The 27,860-nt window shown below is 49.5% G+C and overlaps 2 protein-coding genes across 3 annotated transcripts in view; one reads left to right on the top strand and one right to left on the bottom strand.

The window, feature by feature from the left end:
* CTXN1 (cortexin 1) overlaps window positions 1–27,860 on the top strand; it is an 89,798-nt gene that overhangs the window by 51,302 nt on the left and 10,636 nt on the right. The window contains exons 3-5 of one of the 2 annotated variants that reach the window (XR_014880125.1): window positions 3,840–4,084; window positions 6,096–6,173; window positions 24,972–26,178. The gene's annotated coding sequence lies outside the window, so the exon portion shown is untranslated. Of the gene's footprint in view, window positions 1–3,839; window positions 4,085–6,095; window positions 6,174–18,328; window positions 26,179–27,860 lie in introns of both variants that reach the window. The other variant, XR_014880124.1, reaches the window with a different exon arrangement.
* Window positions 9,851–27,860, bottom strand: part of LOC100538712 (fibrillin-2) — a 127,750-nt gene continuing 109,740 nt past the window's right edge. The window contains exons 39-65 of the mRNA XM_010724750.4: window positions 27,628–27,753; window positions 27,176–27,301; window positions 26,856–27,005; window positions 26,445–26,516; window positions 25,260–25,385; window positions 24,692–24,817; window positions 23,980–24,105; window positions 23,622–23,738; window positions 23,246–23,374; window positions 22,506–22,625; window positions 21,993–22,118; window positions 21,465–21,617; window positions 20,946–21,011; window positions 20,545–20,670; window positions 20,205–20,324; window positions 19,536–19,658; window positions 19,138–19,269; window positions 18,454–18,579; window positions 17,436–17,642; window positions 17,049–17,174; window positions 16,140–16,262; window positions 15,675–15,791; window positions 15,318–15,446; window positions 14,664–14,783; window positions 14,233–14,464; window positions 12,939–13,107; window positions 9,851–12,342 (exon numbers count right to left, since the gene is read on the bottom strand). Coding sequence (XP_010723052.2) covers window positions 11,968–12,342; window positions 12,939–13,107; window positions 14,233–14,464; window positions 14,664–14,783; window positions 15,318–15,446; window positions 15,675–15,791; window positions 16,140–16,262; window positions 17,049–17,174; window positions 17,436–17,642; window positions 18,454–18,579; window positions 19,138–19,269; window positions 19,536–19,658; window positions 20,205–20,324; window positions 20,545–20,670; window positions 20,946–21,011; window positions 21,465–21,617; window positions 21,993–22,118; window positions 22,506–22,625; window positions 23,246–23,374; window positions 23,622–23,738; window positions 23,980–24,105; window positions 24,692–24,817; window positions 25,260–25,385; window positions 26,445–26,516; window positions 26,856–27,005; window positions 27,176–27,301; window positions 27,628–27,753 — 3,788 coding nt within the window. The 3' untranslated portion in view covers window positions 9,851–11,967. The remainder of the gene's footprint in view (window positions 12,343–12,938; window positions 13,108–14,232; window positions 14,465–14,663; window positions 14,784–15,317; window positions 15,447–15,674; window positions 15,792–16,139; window positions 16,263–17,048; window positions 17,175–17,435; window positions 17,643–18,453; window positions 18,580–19,137; window positions 19,270–19,535; window positions 19,659–20,204; window positions 20,325–20,544; window positions 20,671–20,945; window positions 21,012–21,464; window positions 21,618–21,992; window positions 22,119–22,505; window positions 22,626–23,245; window positions 23,375–23,621; window positions 23,739–23,979; window positions 24,106–24,691; window positions 24,818–25,259; window positions 25,386–26,444; window positions 26,517–26,855; window positions 27,006–27,175; window positions 27,302–27,627; window positions 27,754–27,860) is intronic.

Raw genomic sequence — 27,860 nt, 5'->3', positions numbered from 1 at the left:
ATGACGCCCCTTCCTTCTACAGTGTCAACTGCATCACTCGGTTTGGTGTCATCAGCAAACCTGATGAGAGTGCACTTAGTCCCACTGTCTATGTATTTGATAAAAATGTTGAAGAGCACCAGTCCCAAGATGGACTCCTGGGGGGACACTACTTGTCAACTCCACCTGGTCATAGAGCCAATGACAACAACCCTTTGGCTGTGACCTTTCAACCAATTCTTTATCCATGTAATAATCCACTCTTCAAATCTATATCTCTCCAATTTAGAGGTAAGGATGTGATATGGGACCAAGTCAGAGGCCTTGCACAAATCCAGGAAGATGGCATCAGTTGCCCTTCCTTTGTCCAAAGGTGCCATCAATCCATCATAGAAGGCCATGATAAAGAACCAGTGAGCAGCTGCTGCGGTGAAGGACTAACTAATATATTCCTTTGTCACTTTTTTTCCTCCTTAGCACTCTTTTCTGTCTACTGTGGCAGAAGATATAGTGTCTCAAGCGAGATCCTGGGAAGGAATGCACTGGCACGGGAAGTGCTTAGGACTGGCTTTGAAAGAAACTGAAGAATCCTTGGTTTTGAATGAAGCAATTCCTCGTGTGAGCACAGACAAACTCCTCTGCATGACTTATCCTTGTAACTTAAGAGGTGTAGCTACAATTTTTGCTGGTAATGCACCACAGTTCATTAAGTTTCTCTTGAGTCTCAAGCTTATAAGTGTTTATAGAGTTTTAGACTGAGGTAGACCCATCCTACCACTTCTGGCAGAGTTAGAGGGGTATGAGCAGAATAGGAGCACTTTCCCATCTTCTCTGCTTTTTGCATTAGGATTTAGCCCCAAACTAGGAAGCTGGAGACATGCAAGCATTTATGCTCACTAGCCATTTTGGCACATAGTAGCAGAAATTTTCAGGTTTCCATTCTGTGTTTTTCAGGGAGAGAAGCTTTCTCTAGTTCCTGTGTGGGCCTTTCACATTTTATTGGGCTTTGGGAACTTTGTTGCTTTCCAGTAGACCTTGAAGCATATTTCTTGCTTCAATATGATGGTGCCCATGAACGGAAATCACAGGGATTTCATAAATGGCTCTTATAATACTACTCTGTTTATTTCTCTTTCTCTATAGTAATACCAAATAGCCATCCCTGAGGCAACAATTTGAGACTGGTGTTTTCTTTAAAGCAGGTAATGTTTTCATCAAAAAATCTTCATATTTTAGTTGCTATTTATGTTCTGTTGCACAGTGGTAAACTGTCTGTATTTCCAACCATTTTACCATTACAATGTACAGTTTAGGATGGCTCTAACACAGATGGTTGGTGATAATCAGGTGAGGTTCTGATACTGTTGCCCAGAGAAGCTGTGGATGCCCCATCCGTGGAGGTGCCCAAGGTTGGATGGGCTCCTGGGCAGCCTGATCTGGTGGGTAGCAACCTTGCCTATGGCAGAGATGTTGGAACTAGATGATTTTTAAGGTCCCTTCCAATTTAAGCCATTCTGTGATTCTATTAAATCTAGAAAATAAGGCAGAAAGAAGTCATTTATCCAGTACATAGCAGTTTTCTAATTAACCAGGTAAAGCCTGGATTTCTGCTTCATTCTCTCTCTATTCTTACACTGGAATTCAGTGTTCTCATTTTTACTTAGTTGCTTGCTAGTCTCATAAGCCTGTGGAGATTAGCTGCTGTCTTGACTGTTGTTCCCAAGTTGGAGGGCAAAACCAGAAGTCACTGCCTGGCTTTCAACAATTCTGGTATGCTTTGATTCATTAACTTTCTCAGTGCCAAAAGATGTTTTTGTCTGTTGTGTTTTCGGGACAGAAGGTACTGCCTACCTGAAAGATTGCTTGTGGCGTTTTCCGTTAGCTTGCACACTGGCCTCTGGGAGGTGGAATGAGCAATGAGGATTGCTTGTATAATTCTGAATTTGCAAAAACTGCACTTAAAAAAGTGCTTGTCAAGCTTCTGGTTTTAAGCTTTTCAACTCCCTGATCATTCAGGCTGATATAAGTTACATGATTCTATACTGATATATAGTAAAAGGCTACATTTTCTTAGATGGACCATGGAGACTGCAGTATTTCTACCAAAACTCCGAGAACTATGATGTGTGCTCCCTCCTCCTTGATTCTCTGGATCCGCTCTTCCTGTCCTTGCATAAAAGCGTTGAGGTTGCTAAATCTAATGGCAGTGGCTTCTCATCTGTTCAGCATGCTGCTGGCTAATCCTGCTCCACAGGGCTGGCTGTTGCCTCTTTCATAGAAATTATAAGAAGAAAAGTCCAGCAAGAGGTAATCTTGCCAGCAAAACCATGGGAATTGGCTTACTTGGTACAAAACTAACTGAAAATCTTCCTTCTGTAGTACTTTTATTTGGCACTTGTTATGGCATTCAGAGACATCACTGGGTATGAATAACCTCATGTGTTTTCTGTCAAGGCAAAAGTTACTGCGCACACTGTATTTTCCAACAGGAATAATGAAGACAGAACTCAAGCAGGCTGCATACTTGGGGAATGCACAACTTGGGGGGATGCACAACACAGAAAAGGACTGGGAGGGTCTGATTGACTCATGTACCCCCTTGTCTTCATTCTGATATGCCTGCACACACATTTAACACTGTAGTTTCAAATGGCCAAATGAAATGCAGTGAAATCTTTGTATGATTCTGCTTCTTTTCATCACGTTACATCATGACTCTGGCAATCTTTGAAGATGCAAGACCTGAACTCACTGCCCTACTTGCCCAGGAGTGGTTTTGGTTAAATCATGCAGTTGCATGCATTCTTGTGCACTCACAGATGTGCCATTATTTGTTCAAGTGGTAGGAGTCCATCCTATAGGATGGAGAAGAGACTTTCTGATAAGACTGAAGATCTGCATGTCTTGTGCTTGATCTGGACATTGTTGGCTATACTCGTTCTTGCCTTTTGCCACTTTTTAGTCACTGCTGAAGATTATCCAGACACAGGAGTGCAACTCATCAATCTTCCTGCTGCAGCACATTTACAAAGTCTTGGCACAGCTGACAAAAATTTTGGGAAAGAGTGTGGATGAGACTATCAGCACCCTTCATCTTGTCCTAGGCAGCTTCCTCAAGGATCCCCATCAGCACCCAGGACAGTGTAAGGAAATGGCAGGATTTTAAAGGCAGCAGTTATCTAGCTTCTTTGACTCTTTCCAATGGGCAGTAGCTGAACTGATGTGGAAGACGCATCAATTTGAGGCTTGTTTCTTACAGAAGGAGTAAAGAATTCCTGGCTGTTTACTTGCATTTTGGAAAAGGAATTGCTGAATAAATATCCTCATGATGTATTGACAGAGCTTTCAGTTTGCAAACAGAGGTGCATGTAAAGCACAATGCTGTGTGTAATTTATATGCTACTCTTTAAATGCTACCAAGAAGATATTTGATAAAAGGGGATTGGCAGAGAATGGCTTACAGTAGAATTTGGAGTTCAAGTTAACATGAATCATTGCTGTAGAGTGTTCTATATGTAACAGCCACATTTTTGGTGCGTGACAGCACAGGTCATTACTCAGGTTCTGTTCTTCTCTCTGTCATTGCTCACAATCTGACCTTGGACAAGTTGTTTAACCTTTCTGGGATTATGACTTATAAATGTCTGCATCATTCACATAAAAGCCTGAGATTACTGTCTGCTGTTTTGGATGGTGCTCTCTGGCTTGGCTGAGATACTCATCTTGCTTCTAAGACCTCTGTAATTCCTCTTGGCTCATCAAGCAAACTTACAAGGATGTCCTATCTAGAAGCTAAGAGAATCAAAGCGTTTTTGTAATTGAGACACTGTGAACATAACTCTTAAATATTTCTCTTGCAGGGCCAGTTCACTTTGATGGGATGCTTTCAACCAAGGAGATAAGAAGCAAATGGGAAGAAATTGTTGCAAGCACAGTTATTGTTCCTGATTTGAAGGTGATAAATTTGTTGTAAAAAAAAGAAAATAAATGCAGTAGCTGAGCAATTCAAAAACCACTTTTTTGGAAATCTGACCTGCTGTGATGCCTGTGCTGCCCTTTTCACTCGGCTATTCCTGAATCCAAGCTGTTTATGGTACAACTGTAGGTAAGTATAAATTTATATGGTCACTTCCATCTCTAGGCTCAACGATTCTGTGATTCTTTTATGAAAAACACAGAAGTTGTATGTGTGAGGTCAGCCAACTTTATTCTATGTGTGGAAATGAGAATCTGAGGGTTGAGTTGTGCTGTGATAACTTCGTACAGATGGGAAAGTAGAAATATCTGAGTTCAAAGTTTTTGTCCCAGTGAGCAGAGGAGTGCCCCAAATTATCTGCTTTTTTCCTCCATAATTGTTATCTAATTAATGGAGGATCCCAGAGCTGAGTGAGCTGCAGAACGGGGAACAACTTTATGGCATAAACAGCTGTCTGGCAGTATGTTGTTTTGACACACCTTTCTCTAAGAGTTCTTCTGCTTTGATGTATTTCTGTGTCAGTTGGTCATTCCATTAGGGTCCTTTCATATAGATTACAGAGCTGATCTCAGCCCAGAGATCCCCAATCTCCTTGGCACTTCCTTGCCCACTCAAGGCTGGAAACCTTGCAGGAGCTCTGTGAAGTGACCATCCTAAAGGTGAGGCACATCAGATCTGTGTCTGTGAATTCAGACCCACATGGAGGCAATGGATTTACACAGCCCCAGCAACCCACATGTAGAGATGACTTCCCCTTCTCTGCCTCTGAAAATGCCTGTGATGGAAACTGTTCTGTTAGCACATTACTGCTCTGCTGACCACACAACATAAGCATCACTGTTAAGAATACACAGCTAGTTGGAAGACTTGGAAGACAGCCTGCATGTCTCCGGCATCTATGACTCCTCTGCATCTTATGCAGGCTGTTTTGGGAGCACTGCTGAAATAGTTGCTACTCTTCAGTGCTAAACACAAGCAGCCACTCTGATGAGCATGCTTAGCTTTCTACACACACAGCCTGGTCCTAACAACTTGATTCTGGGTTCCTTAGTCCATGAAATGGACTGGAGACCTGTAACCAGTGGTGTACCCCAGGGGTCTGTGCTGGGTCCGATCTTGTTCAACATCTTCATCAATGACCTTGATGAGGGGATAGTGGCCACCCTCAGCAAGTTTGCTGATGATACGAAGTTGGGAGGATTGGCTGACACGCCTGAAGGCTGTGCTGCCATTCAGCGAGACCTGGACAGGCTGGAGAGCTGGGCAGTAAGAAACCGGATGAGGTTCAACAAAAGCAAGTGTAGGGTCTTACACCTAGGGAGGAATAATTGCATGCACCAATACAGGCTGGGGGATGAGCTGCTGGAGAGGAGCTCTGCAGAGAGGGACCTGGGCGTCCTGGTGGACGACAGGTTGGCCATGAGCCAGCAGTGTGCCCTCGTGGCCAAAAAGGCCAACGGCATTCTGGGGTGCATTAAGAAGAGCGTGTCCAGCAGGTCGAGGGAGGTGATCCTCCCCCTCTGCTCTGCCCTGGTAAGGCCTCATCTGGAGTACTGTGTCCAGTTCTGGGCTCCCCAGTACAAAAAAGACAGGGATCTCTTGGAAAGAGTCCAGCGGAGGGCCACAAAGATGGTGAAGGGCCTGGAGCATCTCCCCTATGAAAAAAGGCTGAGTGAACTGGGTCTGTTTAGCCTTGAGAAAAGACGACTGAGAGGGGACCTGATCCAGGTTTATAAATATCTGAGGTGTGGCGGCCATAGCGGTGAGGCCAGTCTCTTTTCAGTGGTACGAGGAGACAGGACGGGGGGAAACGGACATCAGCTGCAGCACAGGAAGTTTCGCACGAATGTGCGTAAGAACTTCTTCACGGTGAGGTGACGGAGCACTGGAACAGGCTGCCCAGGGAGGTTGTGGAGTCTCCTTCTCTGGAGATACTCAAGTCTCGCCTGGACGCCTACCTGTGCGACCTGGTGTAGGGAACCTGCTTTGGCAGGGGGTTGGTCTCGATGATCTCTAGAGGTCCCTTCCAACCCCTACAATTCTGTGATTCTGTGATTCTGTGATTCTGTGAAATCCTCCATGGCATTTGTAGGTTGCTGTACACTGGGTATTAATACTACTCTTGCTCTTTGATTTCCAGCCTGAAGGAATCGTTCTTTCCTCTCCTTGATGCAAAAAGACCCCGAATTGGCTACAGAGATGCAGGATGCATTCCCAGGTGAGGCTCTTCTTTCTCATGCTGTTGCTACCTGGAAAGCAGCTGCTGTCTTCAGGAGAGCACAGAGAGAGCTAGGACAGCTGGCAGTACAGTCTGCCCATGACCAGCACTGTGACCTTCCTCCTAGTGCATGGGCACTGGTAGTGCCTCAAACATGCAGTGCCAGTGAGGTCCTGGATGTACAGGGACTGGCATTTCTTCCAGATTCTCATTACAACTGGTGATTTTGTGTGGATGTCTGGCTGTGGTTTTACCTGAATCTAACTGGGGGTCAGCGGAAATCACAGTCCATGCGATTGTTGCATCACTACAGATGTTAGCAGCAATGGATTAGCTGAAGACCACCCACCTCTAATGAAATTACCCGAATTTTGCCTACTGAATTTGGATTGCAGATACTGTGGTACTCGAGTGCAAATTAATTTCATTATGTTCATGCTGTATACACATTTCACTTCCCCACTGTACAATCCATTCTTGGAATGCAAACATGTGAATACTGACTTATTGCAAGTTGCACAACTTTGGGTGCCAGGTGGTCTCCTGCAAAGCCAGCACACCCCAGGATTTTTTGTGATGCTTTTTTATGCTTATTTTTATCACATTCCCACTGCCCTGATACAGCTCTCTGCCTACAGTGGGTGAGTTAAAGATAGAGCTCATCTCCCTACCTGCAGGCTATGTTAGTCATGCTAATTAACTACACTTTTTTTTCAAGATGCTCCTGTCTTCAAATACAATTGTGTTGTGATTAAGAGTTCCTCTACTTAATTAATTAAGCAGTTTCAAGAATGCTCATCCTGATCTAGATAAAAGTACATATTTACTGTATCTAAGGATGCACATACAAAGACTTGTACAGACTTCAGTTCATACTTGACTGACAGCATTATGATTTTATGATTACATTGATATAAGAACACTTTGGCAGTTAAAGCTGGATAAAGTGGAACCTGTGATGTATGAGATGAGCTTTCAATTTTTTATCAATATAAATATGATAGAGCCTGAAATGTCATCTAAGCAAAGGCTGCACAACGAGAGAACTGTGATCCAAGAGGGAGGCTGCTGGAAGGGGTGGTCATAGTGCAGGGCAATCTAAGGGGAAACTTGTGGATATTGTTTAAACGTCTGAAAGGCTGAGGTACACACATGTGTGGCCATGGATTCTCCTCTATAGCCTCTTTGTAGTGAGCAGGACAAATGTTTGGGGTTCCAGCTGTTGCAAGGGAGACTTGGGTCAGTGTGAGGTGATACTAAGGACAGAGAAGCACAGCAGCAATTTCTCCATCACCATCAAGAGCAAGTGTCTTGGCCAGGAGTAAAGTTGTCCTGCTCAGAGGCAGGGAATGTTGTACCACACAGCACAAGAGGTGCCATGCTCAGTGCTGCCAACCATCCAGCAGCATAATGGGACCTCCAGCCATCTGATAACACAGCCAGTGATGAGTGACAAAACCCAAAGGTTCCCATTTCTCAATACCACCTGGTAACTTCTGGATGAGAAGATTGTGTGCTTCTGCGTCAAGATGAAGAAGAACTGACTGGCATGGATGGAAAGAGAACACAGTGAATCCCTAAATGTCTCAGGCTGTAACAGCTTTAGTAATGGGGATGTCTGTAGGAACACACCTTGCTGTTCAGTGGGAATACCAGGACTTGCTCCTGGTGCAATGTGGAGCAGAGGCACCTCGCTGACCTCTTGCAGGTGCTCCAGTGCTACCTCCTGCAGAGCATGCGTGGCTTTGTGCTGCTATCTGCAAAGCTGGAGCTGGGACCTGCCTCATGTTTGGATTTTGCTCTTGGTGGAAGGCAGTATGGCCCAAACACATCCTGCCAGGTGTCTCTTCTGAACTTCATTCTAAGACTGCTTTGCATTGCCACCCTGATGGTTCTTTGCCCTGTACCTGGAGCTGTGCAGGATGATATGGGCAGGGACATGAGCTGAATGCTGGGAGGGGCTGCAGGTTGGGAGCTGGCACTGCTCACATCAAGGTTTCCAAACAGAATCAGGTCGAGCAGAATAATGCGGGGTCCCAGTTTCTCTACAAAGATCCCCAAACTGTGGTATGAACTGCAGCAATCACATCATCAGAGCTTCAGTGCAAGTGCTGACTGTGTGTGCTGGGCAGCATGAGGGCTCTGACATGTGGAGCCAGAGGTGCAGGGGTGAAGCAGCCTGGGCTGCACAGCTGACCTGGGCAGAAGGCGGGCAGCCATCAGCAAAACAATGACAAAAATAAGAGTACCAGGGCTTGGTTGGCAATGAACCTAAAATGCTTCTGAAGCAGCAGGACCCCTCCCACACGCATTGCAGGTCTGCAGTGCAGTCAGAATGCATGCAGTTCTCCTTCTAGGCATGGTAATGCAGCCTCCTTCCATGGACAATTCCCCAGAGACAGCCAGCGCGGGCTGTGTGCTGGTAGTGATCCTAGTGGGTGTGACATTCCCAGGCTGAGCTCTTCCTGCATCTCCCTTTGGTTCCCAAGAGCCCCTCCTGTGGATCCACATCTGCTCCTGTCAGCACTGCTCCTAACAAGGTAACACTCCCTAAGAATAATGTAAGGCTTTTGTATCAGTATGTGGTTTGCACATAGCGAAATGTGGAGAAATAGCAGGGGACAGGAAGGAAATCAAGAAGGTTCCAACCAGACCCACGCTTAAGAACAGATTTAATTCTCACCTTTCTCCTCTCATGAGAATATGAATGCTCTCTCAGGAGCTTTCCCATTCCTTCTCTCTCTTTTCCTAACACTGCCAGAGACCTGTGTCCCTTGCCAGCCACCCTTACTGTGAGACTTCTCAGACTGCAGATGGATGCTCTTCCAGACCCCAGGGAACCGTGTCTGAGAAAGGGATATGGCCTTTGTCTGATGACACTGAGAGCTGCTCGCCTAACGGGGCTAAGTGAAGATACAGCTCTCAGCTCTCATCAGAAATCCATTTTTACCAACAGCTACTTTTATGGAATCTAGTAGCAGTAACCATATACTCGTGCAGTCACACGAGCATCCTGTATTTTTAGAAGGCCAAACAAGACTCTGAATTTATGTATACTGTGATCTGTCTGTTAGGATATGGAAGTTAGGATGCTGTCCTGCATGTTTCTGCTCTGACCTTGAGAATCTCACAGATCTCTGCAGCCTCCAGCCCTCCCCTCTGCCTCCAGCCTCCTGTACGTTGCCTCCTCCAGCAGCCATCCCTGTGCCCTCACCCATGTCCCAGCTGCCAGGTTGGCACCGTCCCCAAAGAGCACCAAGGAGGAACCAGCAGCCGGCACTGTCAATGGGTGCTGCCAATGGGCACTGCTAAAATGCACTGCAGATGGGTGCTGCTAAGAGGCACTGCCAATGGGCACTGCCAACTTGCACTACCAACGGGTGCTGCCAGTGCCAGCGGGCACTGCAGATGGGTGCTGCTAATGGGCACTGCCAACATGTGCTGCCAAGGGGCACTGGCTATGGGAACTCTCAGCAGGTGCTGGCAACAGGCACTGCCAATAGATGCTGCCTACAGGCACTGCAGATGGGTCCTGCCAACAGCAACAGGCACTGCCAACAGGCACTGCCAATGGTTACTACCTATGGGCACTGCCAACAGGTGCTGCCAACAGGCATTGCCAATGGGCACTGCCAGCATCTGCCTCGCGCCCAGGTGGGAGGAAGGCACAGAACCACTTAACCCAAAATAATTTTATTGTTGCTGTTGCTTCCGATACAAAAAAGGAATCCCACAAAGAGCCATCTCTCACTGTGAGACAAGGGCACAGGGTTCAGTTTCAATGCTTCCAAAAACATCCAGCAAGAAATGGCAATACAAAAACACCACACCAGAGAGGAATTAAGGAAACCTTGAGCTTCTTCATGTGATAGCTTTGGCTCAACACACACACACAAACCCATCTCTGCTCATTTATTATTATTAATAGTTTTGTTGTTGTTGGTTTTTTTTTTTTTTTAAAAAAAGCACCTGTTGGGAAAACCAAACCAAACCAAAATAATAATAATAATAATAATAATAAAAAACCAAACATCAGGCCACCCATCCTGTCACAAGCTCTGGAACTCTTGCAAAACCAGAGTCTGGAGCTGCATTATACAAAAAGAGTTTTCAAGTTTGACTTTAGCCCAAATACAGTATATGTACGCTTCCCCACTCTATGATGTGGAAGCGTACCAGGAGAAAACAACCACCCCACCCCCAAATACTAAAAAGAAGTTACAGAATATGCACTCCTCACACCACCGAGCAATCAGACTGTGGTGGTTACTCATAAATACGGAAGGGTGGATGGATACAGTGCACTAACGCTGACAGTTCCATACCAGCACCAGCTTCTGAAAGCACCTTTGGTTTATTGTCAGGTAGTTCTGTGTGTCACCAGAGTGAGTTAGCACCTTTCTTGCCTTTGACGATGCACAGTGTTGATGCAGAAGTGAGAACGGATTCCTACAAAACGAGGCCATGGCACTGCAGAGCTCTGTGTGAAGGACCACCCCGAGGTGGGGGAGAAGCCCACCTGGACAGAGCAGCCCACATGGCCAAGGGAGGCAGTGGGAAGAGCTCCTTTCACTTCACTTGTACCTTCCAGACTCTTTGGAGTGCATTTCATTTGTCTGCACTAAGAGGGATGCCTCTCAGTTGTCACCAAAGTGCAGGCAGTAATGAGGGCAGTGCCATGCAGCTTCCATTTCCACTCCTGACTGTGGGCAATCAGCCCCCTGGTTCACCCCACACTGCAGAGCCCACCCCCCTATCTGCTCCTGCTGGGAGGAGGGTTTTAAAAGATTTTAAACCACATTCATCAGTGGTGGCCAGCAAGTCTGCCCCTGCAGTGTGCCATACGTGTGCTCCAAGTTCTCCATCACCACTGGCAAAGGAAGGATGGATGCTCTGAACCAGGCTAGTGACATGTTCCCTTCCAGTTTAGTTTGTTCATTTGCATTAACCAGTGCAATTATTTGCTTTTCCCCAGAGTTCCTATTCACTTCTGTAAGGACACATTAACCTCTGGCTTGCTGGAGCTCTGTAGAACCCCTTCCAGCACCAATCTTTGGAGGGAATGGACTGTTGAGCACACTGCACACTGCACAGTGAAAACCCTACGTTCCCTGCAGGAGCTCTAGTCCTTTGGGCTGGCTGCTTCAAGACACGAGGTTTGCAGCTTGAGCTGCCCCCTCACTCACTAGCAAGCTTTTCAGTTTGACAGAGCAGCCCAAATGGACCACAGGACATGGAGAGGACAGAGAGACAGAGGAGCCAGTGTAGGTAGGGCTCTTGCGCAGCACCATTATGACAGTGCAGAATCAAAGAAGAAAATAAACTGTTGGGAAAGGCACCGACATCACACCCTTGAAGCAACTCCCAAAGCCGCCCCCAGATCCCCTCCCATTTACTGGGATGTGGGGCGGTGCATGGGCTGTGAGCATGAAGGACCAGAACCTTCCCATGGTGCTGCCTCTGCCAGCTCAGACCAACAGCACCTTGTTTAAAAGAGACAGAAGGAGCTGAGTGCAGGGAGGACACCCCTGCTAACACAGCGGGAACCTTTGGCAAAGCTTGCATGAGCTCTTTTGTGGTGTGGCTTGGTTTTGAGCCAAGCACCCCGTGGAATGAAATACCCCTGCATGGCCCAGGTGAGTGCTGAGCCCACGGGGACATTTCCCATCAGCTGTGCAGTGCAGTGGGGGAGGTGGTGGCAGGGGGTGCAGCAAGAGAAGAGGCAGATGTTTCCAGGTGTGGATGGCAAGGCTAAGGACTGTACTGTCGGTTGGGTGGGTGGGTCTAATGGCTGTTAGTAGAGCTGGAGCTGGAGCTTCATCCTCAGTGCTTGGCCCAGCTCCCCTGCTAAGTAGTTGAGGTCATTCTTGGCCTCTAGTTTCTGCAGTTCCCTCTTGCGGTACAGGGGCACGCTCATGATTTCCAGCAGGTAGGTGCCTGGCACTATTTTCTTGCGGCCAAGGTGCAGGAAGCTGAGCCCTTCTTTTTGGTGGATGCGGAAGTAGCCATCCTCATTCCCATGGGAGATGAGGTACCGCACGCGGTTCTCCAGGGGCTCCACAGCTGGCAGAAGCTCCAGGATGTGCTCGTTGTGTGCCAGGTCAGAGAGGTTCAGCATCATGGACAGAGGAGTCTCCACATCCATGCTGGCCAAATTGACAGTGTGATCCTAGGGAAGGAGCCAGGTGCGTTACTTACAGATGCCAAGAAAAAGGTGATGGCCTGATATGAGAAGACTTGATTTAAGGGGTTCCACGTGACATCCTAAGGCAACTCTGAGGAATGGGTGCCACTTCTATGGTACTCCAAGTGTTTTTTGGTGCCCTGTTTCCATCCTTGAGATGGAACCAGCATGTCCACAGCCCTCATCTTCAGTGAAAAGCACCAAGAAATTCTTGGGCATTTTGCTCAAAGCCTGAAGAGCCTCCCAGACCTACCTGTTCTGAGTAGGCCTGTGAACTTGGAAAGCCTTTTACAGAGGTCAAAACTTCCTCTTTCAAGGAAGAATCTGTAGGGAGACTGACAGTCTGGAGCCTGACAGCCTTCTATGGCACTGTGGGACCTGTTACCCCAATTGTATCCCTTGCAAGGAACCATGGCCAGACCACAGAAGTGTGTGTCACTTAAGTACAGAGTGGATCTGCCTGGATTGAGACAACCCCACAGGAATGGACATGCTGTATGGGTTCCACTCCAGGCAGCCACCTCCAAGTGACTCAGCTCTTATCTTGCTCCACCCCATCTGGGATGTCATGAATTTCTTACCTTGTGCCTCTCGGTGCCATTGACACTGCGTCGCTGTCGACCTCTCTTGGGATAGCCATTTATCTTGCACTCGTAGCAAGTTTCAGGGGAGAGCAGATTGTCTTCATCCTCTTCTTGAGGGGCAGGAAGGTAGGACCCCTTCCCAAAACCCAAGCCAGAAATACAGTGTCTGGTGGAAGAAAAGCAGAGAGTTCCATCTCAGATTCATGCTTCGAGAAGGAAAACTTTGCATTGCACTCATGCATTCCTCATGTGGCACCCAGACACAAAGGGAAGACTACGCCTTGCATGGCTTGTGCAGAATGCTGTATGGTCAGGACATGCCTGGGGGAGGTATGAGGCCACATCTTTTTTAATAAGGCAGCAGGTTCAATCTGTTTGAATCTGTGCTGCATCTGCTTCACTGATAGCAACTGCACTAACTAGTGTGCTAGAAGAGGATATGGGATTTGGAAGAGGACATGGGAAGAGAATATGGGCATTAGCAAGGGGATTCTGTGAGGGGACAGCAATGGTCTGGCAATGAAGAAGCCAAGGGCTGATGGGAATGGGAGCTCACTGGCTCCCAGGTGCTCTCCCAGATTGTTCTGGTGACTCTGGCAGGCAGCAGAGGTGTGGTGATAGAGGATGCCTGGGGACAGCATGCACAGAAAAACCTGCAACATTCCCTGGCAATGTACTATGTGGACTCCACAAAATACACATTGTGCAGCTCATGCCCACCTTGGTGGGCATTCTCAGGGGCCTGAGCTACAAACTGTGGTGGAGCTGGGGCACCATCACCTGGTACCTGGTTACCTGCATACTCTGCGCAGAGCAGCAGGCACTTCTTAAAACTGTCTTGGAGCACAGAAGAGGAGTGTGAGATTGCTTTCTGGCAGTAGAGAGCACTCAAGCACTTTGCTTCACAAAGTCGAGGTGAAGCACAAGCCAGGTTGGGAACAGCACCTGATAACACAGCTGCACTTCAGCATCCACAGTGCTGAGAGATGATAACTTACAGACAAGGTGAGGGTGGGGCAGCGAGAGAAACTGCCTAGGGTCCTTGCCAGGAAGCACTTCCAGGCTCTGGTTTCATCCAAGTCTAAAAGCATCCATGATACAGATATACATGGCTGCAGAAACAGGCTGAAGATGAGCTGGGGTGAGAACCAGCTTCCAGTCTTGATGGTCAAACTGGGCCGTGGTGGGCAAGTCTCAGTCTCTTAATGTCACTCTAGATGCATTTCAAATGTGCTTTATCCAGGTATACCTCAAATCTAAGAAATCCCTACAGCAGAGACTTGGCTCTTACCCTTGTCCTGCTCGGAAGTAGCCTCCAGGACAGCCACAGAGGTAACCTCCATCTGTGTTGGAGCAGCCATAACTACAGGGGCTGCCGCCAGCTGAGCATTCATCCACATCCTGGCACCCCCCAAAGGCCTGGTCAAAGTCAAAGCCAGACGGACAGACGCACTTGAAACTTCCCAAAGTATTGTAGCAGGAGGCAGAGCCACAGGCAGTTGGGCTGGAGCACTCGTTTTCATCTGCACCAGAAACAGCAAACTGGTTAGAAACTTAGTGGGCAAAGGTTTCTGGGGCAGGGCAAGAAGCATAGTGATGGCTTTGCAGATGTGAACCCAGAAATCAGTGTCAGCAATGGTCAGGGTGGCTGCAGAGGGACTCAGGGCCCAGCTGCCATCTATCCCTCAGCCCATTATATAAGGTTCCCTGTCCCACACTTACCCACACACTGATTCCACTGGTAGTGCTGCACGTAGCCCTGTGGGCAGCCACATCTGTAGCCTCCAAGCACATTCTGGCAGCCATGCTGGCACCGGTGGTTTCCGTCACACTCATCTACATCTGCAGGAATGTAACACAGGGGGTGGTGAGACAACTCCTCCCTGTCCCATGGGCAGCAATAGGTGCACAGGGACCACACGTGTACACAGTACAAGCTTGGGACCAGTACCCATCAGGGTGCCCATGTAGGTGAATGGTTCTGCCTTATTACTGCTCTGTGGCTTGCACCTGCATAGCACCATCAGCTCCAAGGCCCACATATATCCCCTTGCAGCTGCTGCTTGAATGGTTTTTGCTCTGAGGCCTCTTGTCCTGATTGAACCATTCTGTTCTGCCTCATTCTGCCTGTGTTCAGTACAGGCTTCTCTTTGGCATAGCACATGGTGGGGCTTGCCTGTCATGAGCTCTCCCATAGTGAGACACAGGCCCATTTCTTTCCCATTCTTGGCTGCTATGATTGCAGTACCAAGACCTTCTTGTCCAAGAGCAAGTCTGTCTCCAGGCAAATCAGGGCAGTGAGTCATGCTGTGAGTCAACTAGGAGCTCTTCCACATCAAACACGTTTCTGTCAAAGTCCCTGAGAGAAAGACCTACCTTCACAGTTGACACCAGAGCTGTCCAGGGAGAAGCCCTTCTGACATTCACAGTTGTAGCTGCCTGGTGTGTTTAGACACTGCCCTTTGGCTCCACACAGAGAGGGCTGAGCCGTGCACTCATTATTGTCTGCAAAACATTAACACTGTAAGTCCAACCCCAAGGGGAGCGCAGCTTTGAGGACAGCTCCCTGGCATTGGTAACAGAATGAAATGTCAGATGCTGACTGCAGAGAATTCAGCAGCAGCTCTCAGTATTCCAGCCAGAGCTGCAGGACTTGGAGTGACTGTAGAGGGCCTGAAGCTAACCCCCCCCAAGACACTCTCAGCATGCACAGCAGCCAATGCCTCTACTCACCGATGCAGGACGAGTGGTGCTGAGTGAAGCCTGGAGGGCATTTGCAGTTGAATCCTCCAATAACGTTCACACACAGGAACTGGCAGTTGTGCTGCTTGGTGGAACATTCGTCCAAGTCTAAAGCAATAAGCACAAGAACACGTCTCAGTTTCTCTTACTGAGATAGCTTATCTCTGTGGTGTGAGTTGATGGCAGCTGTGTATACATGGTGAAACAGTTGTACTGAAAAGATCAGGATCTGGCATGGACCAACCTCAGGAACACCACACACAAAGTTCCTGCATGAAAATCACAAGTCCAGTCAGCCTTACCCCCTGTGATTACATACCAACACATAGGGAAGACACAGATTTTTTTCTCAGCCTCTCCAGTAAGCCACAAATCACAGCCCTCTCAGATTCTTAGATCACTTCTGCAGCCAGAGATGAGGCAGGTTCTCTGCTGCTTCCTTCTCCTTGGAAATACCTTTGCAAATCTTTCCATCTTCTTGCAGAACGTATCCTCTGGGGCACGAGCACTGGTAGCTGCCGTCTGTGTTCTTGCAGATGAAGTTACATGGTTTAGGGGACTGGTTACATTCATCCAGATCTGGAGTTGAGAGACACAGGACAAAGCGTTCATGGGCTGTGCTGCTGGATGGGGCCCCATGTCACACTTGACCATCCAGGCTATCATTAATGCAGATGATCCTGGGTTTCATAGCTCAACAAAACTAAGCAGTCACACGGCCACATGGGCCCTAACACTCCCTGCCCCAAACAAATCTATTTTTTCCACTAGGAGATCTAGAAGACTTCCTAAGGAAAGGAGTGTAATCATCTTCCTGCTCAGACATGGGATGAGATGTGACTGGAGGATCTGACAACCTCCCCAGTTCACTCCTGGCTGAAGAGATGTATGGAAGCTCCTCCTAAGAACAGCCCTGTATTTCTTGGGACTGTGTCACCTTGTCTGAGCAATGGGCTCTGAAAACGCCCTTAACTTTTCAGCCAGGCCAGAGTGAACACATCTGGAAAAATCATAAATGTTTAGAGAGAAATCCTGGCTTGGTGCTCAAAGTCACAGCTGCCCTCCTGGGCACAGAGCTTGGTTTCTGGGATCTTTTCCATTCTGTGTCCAGGACCTGCCTGCTGGCACAGTCCTCAACACCATCTCAGTACTGGATGGCACCTCTTCATCTCCAAAGCATGCACAGCCCTGCCATGGTCACATGGGACCATATGGACAGAGGTGGAAACCAGGCTCTGCGGGAGGAGGGAGAATGTAGGACCCTCTCTTTGCATGCTGAAAAGTCAGACAGAGGGAGGCCTGCCAAGGCAAAGGGCTGTACAGAGAAATGGGTTTCCTTATCTCACCTCATCTTCCTTAACTCACCTACACAGGCTGTGCCTGTGATATCTGCTGTGTAGCCCAGCCTGCAGTGGCAGCGGAAGGAGCCAATGCTGTTGATGCACTGTCCATTCTTGCAGAGGTTGGGCAGTACCTTGCACTCATCGATGTCTGCAGGAGAGAGGGAAGGAGCGGTTAATGCCAGTGCTGCCTCTATCCCCATATTCCTATGACTGCATTCTGCCAGGGCAACCCAGGATTTATCTGAGCGCCAGAGGTTACGTGCAGGGAGCTGTAAGATAATGTTGTAGAGACTTGTCTGCTCCAGGGACTGCGTAGACCTGCCCCAGACAGTTCCCAGTGCAGTTCGGCTTTTACCCACATTTCTGCTTTCTCCCCTCTGCACTAAAGGTGATTTGAGTCCCAGCTCACCTCTCCCATCAGTGGAGTACCCTGGACCATGAGGACACATTTTCTTGTACTGTGCAGTTCCAAGTAGGGGGCAGAGCTCACACTGGGGTCCCCAACTGCGCCCACTGTTGCAGCAGCACTCAGATTTGGTGACCAGGTTGCGGTTGGTGGAAGACATCTGGCACATGGTTTGCAGTACTTCAGTAAAGCAGAAGCCCTGGCGGGTGTCTGAATAGAGAGGGTGGGAAGACAAGTTCGGGATGTGAGACTGTGCCAGCAGCAATGATAACTGAGAAAGCTGTCCAGATTGTGCAAGTTCCAGCACAGAGGCTAGTCTGGTTTGGGTAATACAAAAGGCAAAGGTGATTCCACAAGAAGCATCTCCCTGCAGCTTTGGGTGCTAGGTGTCCAGGTTAGTCCCTGTCTCTAGCCTTTGTCCTTCCATGTCTCTAGCCATGTCCTTCCATAGGCTTTGCCATCTCTTTTACTCAGAAACATTCCCTGGCACTGCTTGAATATACATCAGAGAAACTGTGACTTGTGCCATGGGTGACAGCTCCCACTTTCTGAGATGCATAAAGTCCTGGTTTTCAGTGAGGATATGTAGCTCACATGGGATACTTCTGTCCAACAGGTGAATCCTTTTTGTTCCTATCCTGAGCCCCAGTTCTGGCCCACTCCCTTCTCACCGAACCTGCCAGATCCTGGGGGTCTCCTTGGTGCTGCCCTGGCAGCTTCTCACCTCCCAGCTCTCTTGGCACAGCAGTGGCTGGGCCAAGGCTCAGTGCCCTACAAGGCACTCGAGGTGCACTTTACTTCTGTGGGCAAAACTCAACATGGTTAAGTATAGACAGCAAACTGTCCATGAAACAAATCTTAGCAACTCTGTCTGCACTTTTCTTCTGCCCCCACAGCTCACTGAACTTGTGGTTCAACATTTTTAAATCTTACTTTGGGCAAATTCAATTCAGAAACCCCGAAGCACCTGAGAAGCACCATATGTCACTAACTAGAGGCTGATCAAGACCATGGTTATTACCAATACACTCTGTGCCAGAGGGACTGACTTCAAAACCTTCATTGCAATCGCAGCGGTAACTTCCCACTGTGTTGATGCAGCGGCCATTGGGGCAGATTCCAGGCTTGGTACGGCACTCATTCTCATCTAGGAAAGAAGGCACAAAGAACTGCAGTGACAAATTTCAGCTTTCCATGAGTTTCCATGCTACCACTCAGCTTGAAACAAGTCCACACAGTCCTTTGAGGTACACTCCCTTGGACAGCTGAGAAACATACCCATGTTCCTCGGACCTCCCCTAAAGCAGAGTGCCCAACTTCCCTGCTTTGCACATTCTCCACCTGCAGGTGGTTGAGCTGCCAGAGTGGGAGTGGAGCTGGGCCTGCTCTGCATTCCTCCTGTCCCTACCACTGTGCAGGTGTGCATGGGCCAGCACTTCTGAAAGCAGCACAGCGCAAAGAGGCTTGACACAGGCATGAAAAATTCAAGAAAAATGATACAAGGTGTAATGCTGAGTCATCCTGGGCTGGATATGGGTCTACAGATGAGCAGAGACTGTGGGTGTGCAGGCATCTAATAGGACTGGAAGGTGTGACACACGGGAAGTCCCAGGAAGGACTTGTTTGACAGGACATAAGCAAAAGCTACAGGTCTGCATACAGGTCCAGCCCCAGTGAGAAACCCTCCCAGCCTGGCCCTTGGTACCTGTGCAGCCCTCTCCATCAGGTCTGCGCTGCATTCCTGGTGGGCAGATACACATGAAGGTGCCAATGAGATTCTTGCACAGCATTCCTCGAGACTCGCAGTCGTGCAGACCCTCTGCACACTCATCCAGATCTGCAACCAAAAGTTTGGTGAGATCATCCTGCCAGCTTCCACAACTGTGGGAACAACTAAGTGGTGTTCAAAGCTATACTGTTCTGCCAATCCCTGCTGCCTTGGCCAAAGCTGGCTGGCGTACAGCAGACACCAGTGTAGATGCAAGAGCCCAAAGACAGCAGTCCAGACATCCTGCCTTCTGTGTAGCACCAGAGACAGACAAGAGGCAAGGACCTGGAGAGAGAGTGGGAGATCCCCAAATGGCTGCAGAAGGAGGATTTTACCTCTGCACATTCTTCTGTCGTCTCGGAGGGCATATCCAGATGGACATGTGCACTCATAGGAGCCAAAGGTATTGATGCAGCGGAATGCACAAAGCAAAGGATTCGATGCACACTCATTAATATCTGGAAGGCAGAAGAGAGGAGAGAGCTTGACTCTGCACTCCAAGCAGGATCACCTGACAGTAATGTCAGTAAACCTGCCAAGCACAGACTTCCCTTCTGCGCATTCATCTTATGACAACTTTCTGTGCTTCATCAAGGCTTCCTGTCACAGTCTGCAGTTGTAAAGGGATACACAGAAGGTGACTGAGCCCCTCCGATGGGGACAGGATCCTGGATCCTTGGTGAGGCAGCTACTGCCCTCACGTTGGCCTCCAGCACTCACCCTGACCTCCAACCTCAGAGGAAGCCAAAGGGGATGCTGACCTGACTGCTGCTCACTCAGCTAGGCAGTGAACCAACTGGGGGCATGCACATGGCCTGGATGTGGCTGCGGTTTTCTGGGACAATAGTCCAATATTTGTACAAGTGCCTATGGAGGTAGGGGGATGAAGGGCACTGTGGGAACGAAGAGAGCAGGAGAGTGGCAGGCAGGAAAGGATTTCCTTGGTTTCTCCCATCTTCAGCTCTGCAAGGCAGGGTGAAGGGGCAGCCCCACAGCAGCCTTACCTTCACATGTCATCATGGGCCCTGGCTCAAAGCCCTCATCACAGGCACATTCGAAGCCTCCCACCACGTTGGTGCAGGTACCATTCCCACAGGGGTTGCCGATGGAGCATTCATCTGTATCTGGAGGAAGGCAGGACCAGGTTAGGTAGATGATTTATATAGGAGAGATGTAAGCTGGTAACTTCTTGCAGCCAAGCATTCGCACAGGCTCAGCGAAATCAGTAGCCAGGGTTAAAAAAGAAAGAGGCAGGGTAGAAGTGCATTCAAAAATCCTTCTTTCCACACACACACACTAACGTTCTTGTTCATAGCTGTTGACATGAGGAAGACAAACACTTACCCACACAGTTGACTCCTGTGTAGTCGAGGTTGTACCCAAAGGGGCATTCGCAGCGGAAGGAGCCATCAGTATTAATGCAGGCTCCGTTGATGCAGACACCCAGGTTCTCTGAGCATTCATTCACATCTAGAGCGGTAACCAAGGCAAGGTTAAATCACATGGGAGTGCGTGGCCAGAAACACCCCTGTCCTCTCAAAGCTGGCCCGGAAATCCCAGCCTCCTGCCAGAGCTGGGGACTGCATGAGTGAGCAGAAACCATGAGCTCAAAAGGGATTGCACATCCCCCCCTTACTGCCATTGGGATTCAATCCTTCTCTCATGATAGCCAAAGTATGGTTGCTTCTAGACTGACACCCCTCACCCCCACAGGACACACTGCTTGTCCCTGGACCACACCATACCTTCACGGGTGTCACCCGGACCTGGGATGGCTCCATGGCCGTATGGACACAGCTCCTGGAAGGCAACTGGAAGAAAGCAGAAAAGTGAGCTGGGCTTAGACATGAACCCATTCCCAGATGCCAAAATGTGCTTTTGCTGCTTCTAAGCCATGACTGAAGGCTTGACAGCTCACTGCACAAATGAGTCCATAAAATTCCAGCTCACTGGGAAACACCTACGCCTGCCTTGGATCCGGAGGCACTGAGATGCTTTTGTTTTATCTAAAGCCACACTGAGAATTTAGAGCATATCCAAAACAGAACTAAGCAATCCATTTCCCAAGAACCCGACTGTGGTTGCTGAAGACGTAGAGAAAACTGCAACCTGGTCAGAGCGACGAGGTTGCAGGGCAATTGTCCCCACATGGAGAAGCCTCTTTTGCTGGACAGCTCACACAGCTACATGTCTGGACCAACCTGCACACATTCCCTGTGCTGCTCATGTTGGAGGCCATCTCTCCTAGGGCCCAGCCCACCTACCATTTCCTTCTTGTGGGCACAGCTCACACGGGTCTCCCCAGCCTTCTCCTGGCATCTTGCTGCAGCAGCACCGAGCCTTGGTGGTGTTGAAGGCCTTGGGGACAGAGCACTTCCCATTGTCAAAGCGAGTGAAGCAGAAGCTCTGGCGAGTATCTGTAGGAGGACAGGGAAATGCACAGAGCATTGCAGTCATCCAATTGTGATGCTGTTCTCCTCTCCCCATTTAGCCCTTCAGCATCAGGAAGGGTCTTCTTTAGGATGCTGATGTTCTGGATGGTTCTTCAGGCAGGCAGTGCTGCTGTAGAGGAAATGGGCAGCCCACCCACCCCTGAATTTTGGCTCAGAGACACGAAGTTGTCCTGCAGCAAACCAGGATATTTTAATATCCAACCCCCACTCCTACCTATCTTGAGAACACCTCTAAGGGGTCACAGCAGACAGCTGTGCTAGCTCCTGCCTCCATCAACAGTGTTTGTGTTTGCCATGTCCTGTACTTCCCCATCATCCTGTAGGCAGAGCTGCACTCACCAAAGCACCGTCGGCCATTATCAGACAGCACAAAGCCTGGGGGGCAGACACACTGGAAGCTGCCAGGAGTATTGGTGCATGTCCCAAAGAGGCAGATGTTGGGCTCCTCTTCACATTCGTTGATATCTGGAAGCGTTGCAGATGTATTACTTACAAAGCAGCCAAAGGTCACTCCTTTTTTTCATGGCATTAAAACCAGATGAAGTTGTGATCTCTGGGGAACTCTGCTGCCTGCAGGTCACCACATTTATTGGGGACAGAGACTCAAGCCCTAACCCTGAACGCACCTTCAGGGCAAATGGGACAATGGAGTGGTCAGGGTACAGCAAAAACAGTGACCCGCCTTTGCCCTGGGAACAGCTTGGCCTTGCTCTGTGCCTGGTTATTTCATTAGGGTATTTGGGGGTGGTGACACATGCCTAACCCACTCAGAAAGAATACAGTTGCTATGAGAGTCACCCAAGTTGGTCACATGCTGTGCTGGAAATGGAGGAGGCAGAGAGGCAATATTACCAATGCAATTGTCGTTCTGCACTTCATACCCAGGGGGGCAAATACAGCGGAAGGAGCCCTCCAGGTTCTGGCACGTGCCTGGGGAGCAGGTCCCAGGCAGGCTCACACACTCGTTGATATCTGCAGAGGAGGGAAAATAAGCAGTGCATCAGTGCTCAGCTCTGAGAACCCAGTTGCAGGGTGCCTTTCTGCATACAGGCCCTCACCTAGCAGCTTCTCACTGCTTTGCTCTAAAGACACAAAGAAAGCATTTTCCAGACACGCACCTTGGCAGTGCAGGCTCAGCTCTGCAGGACAATATGCTGCAGGAGGCAGTGTGACAGACACAGGTAACTCGGGCACAATATGCTTGTCTGACCCTGCAGCCTCAGGGGCTGCACAACAGCACTGGCAGCAACTTCAGCAGAGCAGTCCTGACTGTATGGTAGTTCCCAAGGCATCACAGGTACAATTCTGGATGCTTTAGGAGGATGGACAAGGCAATGTTTGCCCTTGCTGCCTGTAGGTCTCAGCTGGCATTGCTTGACCAGAGATGCAGGCACAGTGGGCCCAGTTTCCATGGGCAGTAAAATGATAGTGCTTTGGCTTGATTGGACCTGAGGCCTTGTGAGTGGTTCTGGAGAGTCTATTGCCTCCTATGGGAATCCCTTTGAGTAGACCAGCTCGAGTCCATGTCTCTCAGCACTGCACAGTGGCAGCCATGCCAACACACAGCTCAACTCCCCGGGAAGGAAACTCACCTACACAGTTCTTCCCATCGGGAGTCCGGTCATAGCCCTCTTGGCACAGGCACTGGAAGGAGCCGATGCTGTTGATGCATTGGCCATTCCGACACACCTGTCCCACCATGGATGAGCACTCATCAATGTCTGTGAGAGGGAAATGACGAGCACAGAGGGAAGAAATACACACAGCACATTAGTGTCAGCATGCCACCATAACCATCCCACGCCCCTGACTGGTGATGTGTCCGACCATCCCTGCAGTCACAGCCTGGTGAGATCCAGCAGTTACTCCTGTAACTGTTACAAACTGACACACAGAACTGAATTCCTGTATGCCACTGCAGGACAGGCAGAGAATGCCGCACCAGTCTGTCATCTGTATGCAACTCACCCATGCAGTCATTATTGTGTGTTAGCTCAAAGCCAGGGAAGCAGAGGCAATTGTAGGACCCAACTGTGTTCTTGCAGGTCCCATTTCCACAGGGCTGTCGGTCACATTCATCAATATCTGCAGGGAAAAAAACACTGCTGACTGAAAGGCTGAGCTGCTGTCTTGGAGGGGAGGGCAGAGAGGGCCCAGCCAGATGCACAGTGCCACTGTGGTTTTGCAGCCTGGGATTATGAGGACACAGTGGCCCTGCCCTTGGCTGTCCATGGCACTACCCAGCAGGTGCTGGAGAAAGCTCACGTCCATCGTGAAATGTGATTCGCTCAAAAGGGCAGCACAGAACTGGGGTGGCCACACTGACCCATGCACATGGTCTGCTCCCCGGTGGCCTTGAAGCCGTTGTGACAGATGCAGATGTAGCTGCCCTCGGTGTCAACGCAGTCCCCATGGCTGCAGACGTTGGGGATTTCCTGGCATTCGTTGCGACCTGCGACAAAGCACAGTGGGTGCTGGTGAGCAGAAGGGATGGATCAGAAGGAAAAAGCCGAGGTGCTGCCCTTCTGCAGGCACTGCTGAGTCTGTGAGCAAAAGCACAGCAGGACAAAGCTGCAGGTTTCTGAGAGATGGCTTCATTGAGAACAAGCAAGACAATGTACTGATCTGCAATCTCTAAAAAAGGATTTCAATGAGTCGCTGAATGAAATCTGCTCTGCTATTTCTGCATCCTCTGGGCCACATTAGACTAAAAAGAGGAGCAGATCATAGACAGAAGGATCTGGCCTTCTGCTGGGTGATAGACACCTACATGACCAGAGACCTTTCCTCATCCCTCAGGGGCCTACAGTCCCTAAGAACTATTCCATAAGTGGAGGTATTCCACAATCACAGTGTGGGCAGATTGTGGTTCCCAGGTCTGACAAAGGACCAGAAAGGAGCGCAGGGGAATGGCGCATCCCTCGTCCCATCCTTCCCTGAGCCCACCTCAGTGCTCTGCAGAGCCAACCAAAGGGCCCAGTAGTGCCAGCACTCCCACACTCATCTCTAAAGCAGGCAGCAAGCAGCTCCCATCTTACCCACGCAGGCTCCGCTAGGTGACAGCTTGTATCCAGTCGAGCATTCACACCTGTAGCTGCCTGGGATGTTGATGCAGTCAGCATTGCGCTGGCAGAGGTTCTCTCCGCTGCTGCATTCATCAATGTCTGCGGGAGAAGCACATACAGACAGTTGGGGCACCATCCTGCTGGGGCTGGAGAGGCCCAGTGGAGTCACCTGAATTTTAATCCTTGGTTTGCTTCAACCAGTGACTTTTTTTCTTTCTTTTATTTTTTTCTTCAATAATAAAATGCATTTTAGGTACAACTCAAATCTTTTAAACGCTTTTAAACCTAACAACTCATGCCAAGGGACAAAGGAGGAGAAACAGACAGGAAGATTCATGAACATCAGCAATTTTTGTCCAACCATTAGCATGGAAAATTAAAATTATTTCAAGAGAAATAACGGCTGAGAACCTGCAAATTCTGTTCCATCTCTGCTAACTGCCCTGACTGTGATGCACCATGAGTGAAGGAGATGCCACTGCTACACTGCAGCCCCCTCAGCCTCCCAGCCCCTCCCAGCAGCAGTCCTGGCCACCGTTACCTTCACAGATGAGCAGTATGTTGTTGTAGCTGAATCCAATGGGGCACTCGCACCGGAAGCTGCCAATTTGGTTGATGCAGACACCATTGGTACAGATAGCAGGGATCTCACTGCATTCATCAATATCTGCACATAGACAACATCTGTCACCATCCCAGGAAGGCAGAAAGGAGAAAAGCATCCCTCATTTCTGGAATACCATTGCCCTTGTTTATTTTAGAAAGAAGATCAGCAGGAAGGAGCCAGCAGGCAAACAGCAGAACAACTCCTGCAGGACTGATACTGAGTTGTGCAGACAGCACCAGGCTTTGGCCATTCTGCAGAGCTCTGTGCAGACCGCAGAGCCACACAAGACTCCAAGTCACAGGGGATATGGGATTGCTGTTGGGAATGAGCCTGCCCAGGACATCCACTTTGCTTTGTCTGAGTGTAATACCTCTGTGGTAATGAGGACATTAACTCAGGGTCAGGGACCAGGCTGCTGGGGAGCTCAGGAGGGCAATGAAGCACTGAGCTGGCTCAGGGGTCCCTGACTCTGACACTGTGATCAGCACAATCCACCAGCAGCCCCATCGCTCCACACACGTGGTTGACACCCTCTGTAGCAAAGCTCACATCTTTGCTTCCTGGGGATGGAAGATGAACTCATTTTTTCCCTCTTCATTCTCCTGTGTTCAGGTTAGCACTGCCATGACCAGGTGAAGCAATGATTAACTAATTTGCTGTCTCAGAAATGCCCAGCAAGCCCATGTTTTATGACTGCAAAACATCTGTAGACTCCTCAACATCTGTAGACTCCACAAACATCGGGATTCTCACCAGCACCTCTGGCTTTCCATCTACTGAAACACATATCTGAAAGTTCAGCTCTCAGCACTCCAAGACTGTCAGTCTGTGCTGCTGGCAGCATGAGCAACAGGTGAGTTCTGGGTCTACCTGGCTACTGCCTCTGGTCCCTGACCATCTGCCTCTCCAGGTGGAATAGAGACCAACAGACACGTGCAAATGTGGGAAGCTCTGAGCAAACTGGACTCTTGGGAGAAAGGTCTGAAGCCAGTCATGTTTGCCACTCTTTTCCTTGCCTTTTCTCTACTCAGGTCTTAATTTGCTAAGGGAAGGGAAGCAGACAAGCTCACAGGCACTGTGCTACTGCAGGGCGTGGGGCTGCGGGGCTGGCATACTCACCAATGGGCTTCCCTGTGTGGATGTCGATGATAAAGCCAGGGGCCTGGTTCCCACACAGGATTTGGTACTCGGCTGGAAGGGGAACATCACAGTCATGGCCATGCCTGGTGAGCAGGCAGTGAGGAACAAAAAGCCCAAATATGGCAGAGAGGATACAGAGACCAGGGGGACCCGCACAGTGCTCAGCCAGGAGCCACGGGGCTGGCATGTGAGTACACCGAGCACCTGTAATGGCTCAGAGTAAAGGCCCCAAGCCACTGCATGCCCCCACACCTCCTCAGCAGATCCCACAAACCTCCCCCCTCTGCAGGCACCAATTTGGTCACCTGCACCCCTCAGCATGCAGAGCTGCCTGTCTGACATCGTGCACATCTGCAAGAACTGCCTGCCTTTCCAGGAAGGCTGACTTACGGCTGGCTGGTGTAGGGCAGGGCTCGCATGGTTTGTTCCAGGCTTTGCCAATGTTGTAGGAGCAGCAGCACATCTTCTTGGTCATGTTGAAGGAGAGCTCATTCTCACACGTGTCATTGTAGTTGCGATAGCACACGCTCTTCCTCATGTCTGCAAAAGTAACCCAGACACTGACTAGTGCCTCCTGAGCCCCAGCTGTGCTCCCAGCAATTCCTGCTCCTTCCACTCAGCCACAGTGCCCACAGTGTGCTGCCCACCATGAGCAGTGCACGGCCAGGGTACCGACACAGCCCTTCCCAGAGATTCAGATGATGCCATACCCATACAGTTGTTTCCTCCATTGACTTGCATGTACTCGGGGGGGCACACGCAGGTGTAGTTGCCAAGGGTGTTGTAACAGGTCCCAGGACCACAGATCCCAATGTGAGCAGAGCACTCATCAATATCTGCCAAAAAGAGGAGTCTGAAGGTTAAAGTACTGAGCACAGGTAGTGTCAGGCCTGACATGGAGTGGAGGGTGGGCTGGGCACAAGGTATGGACGGGCTTGGGACAGGCCTGGGACAGGGCTCATACAGCCTGGCACAGGGACCAGTCTGGCATAGGAAGAGGAGCCAGGGTTTGTGGTAAGAATGGAGAAAGAAGAAATTCTGCCAGCCACTCCTACAGCATGAAGGAAAGGCCCCGCACAGACAGAACCACAACTCCGCACACACATCCATACGCGCCAGGCACACGCCAGGCACAAAGGCATGCAGGGCACAGTGCAGTTACCTTCACAGATCCGTGTGTCCTCGTTGAGGTAGTAGCCAAGGGGGCATTCACACTGGAAGCTGCCAAAAGTGTTCACACAGTTGCCACCCTGGCAGAGACCTGGCAGCTCCTGGCACTCGTCGATATCTGTGGTGGGAGAGCAGCCAGGGGATGTTCACCACCTGCAGCCCCAGAGCACCCCATCCCCAGACCCCCAGTGTGCTGACCCACTGCCTCCACCCACTGCTGGCACT

Source organism: Meleagris gallopavo, chromosome 30, assembly GCF_905368555.1.
Source record: "Meleagris gallopavo chromosome 30, MGAL_WU_HG_1.1, whole genome shotgun sequence".
Taxonomy (NCBI): Eukaryota; Metazoa; Chordata; class Aves; order Galliformes; family Phasianidae; genus Meleagris; species Meleagris gallopavo.
Note: the sequence above shows the minus strand (reverse complement) of the source record. Positions and strands in the feature narration are given on the sequence as shown.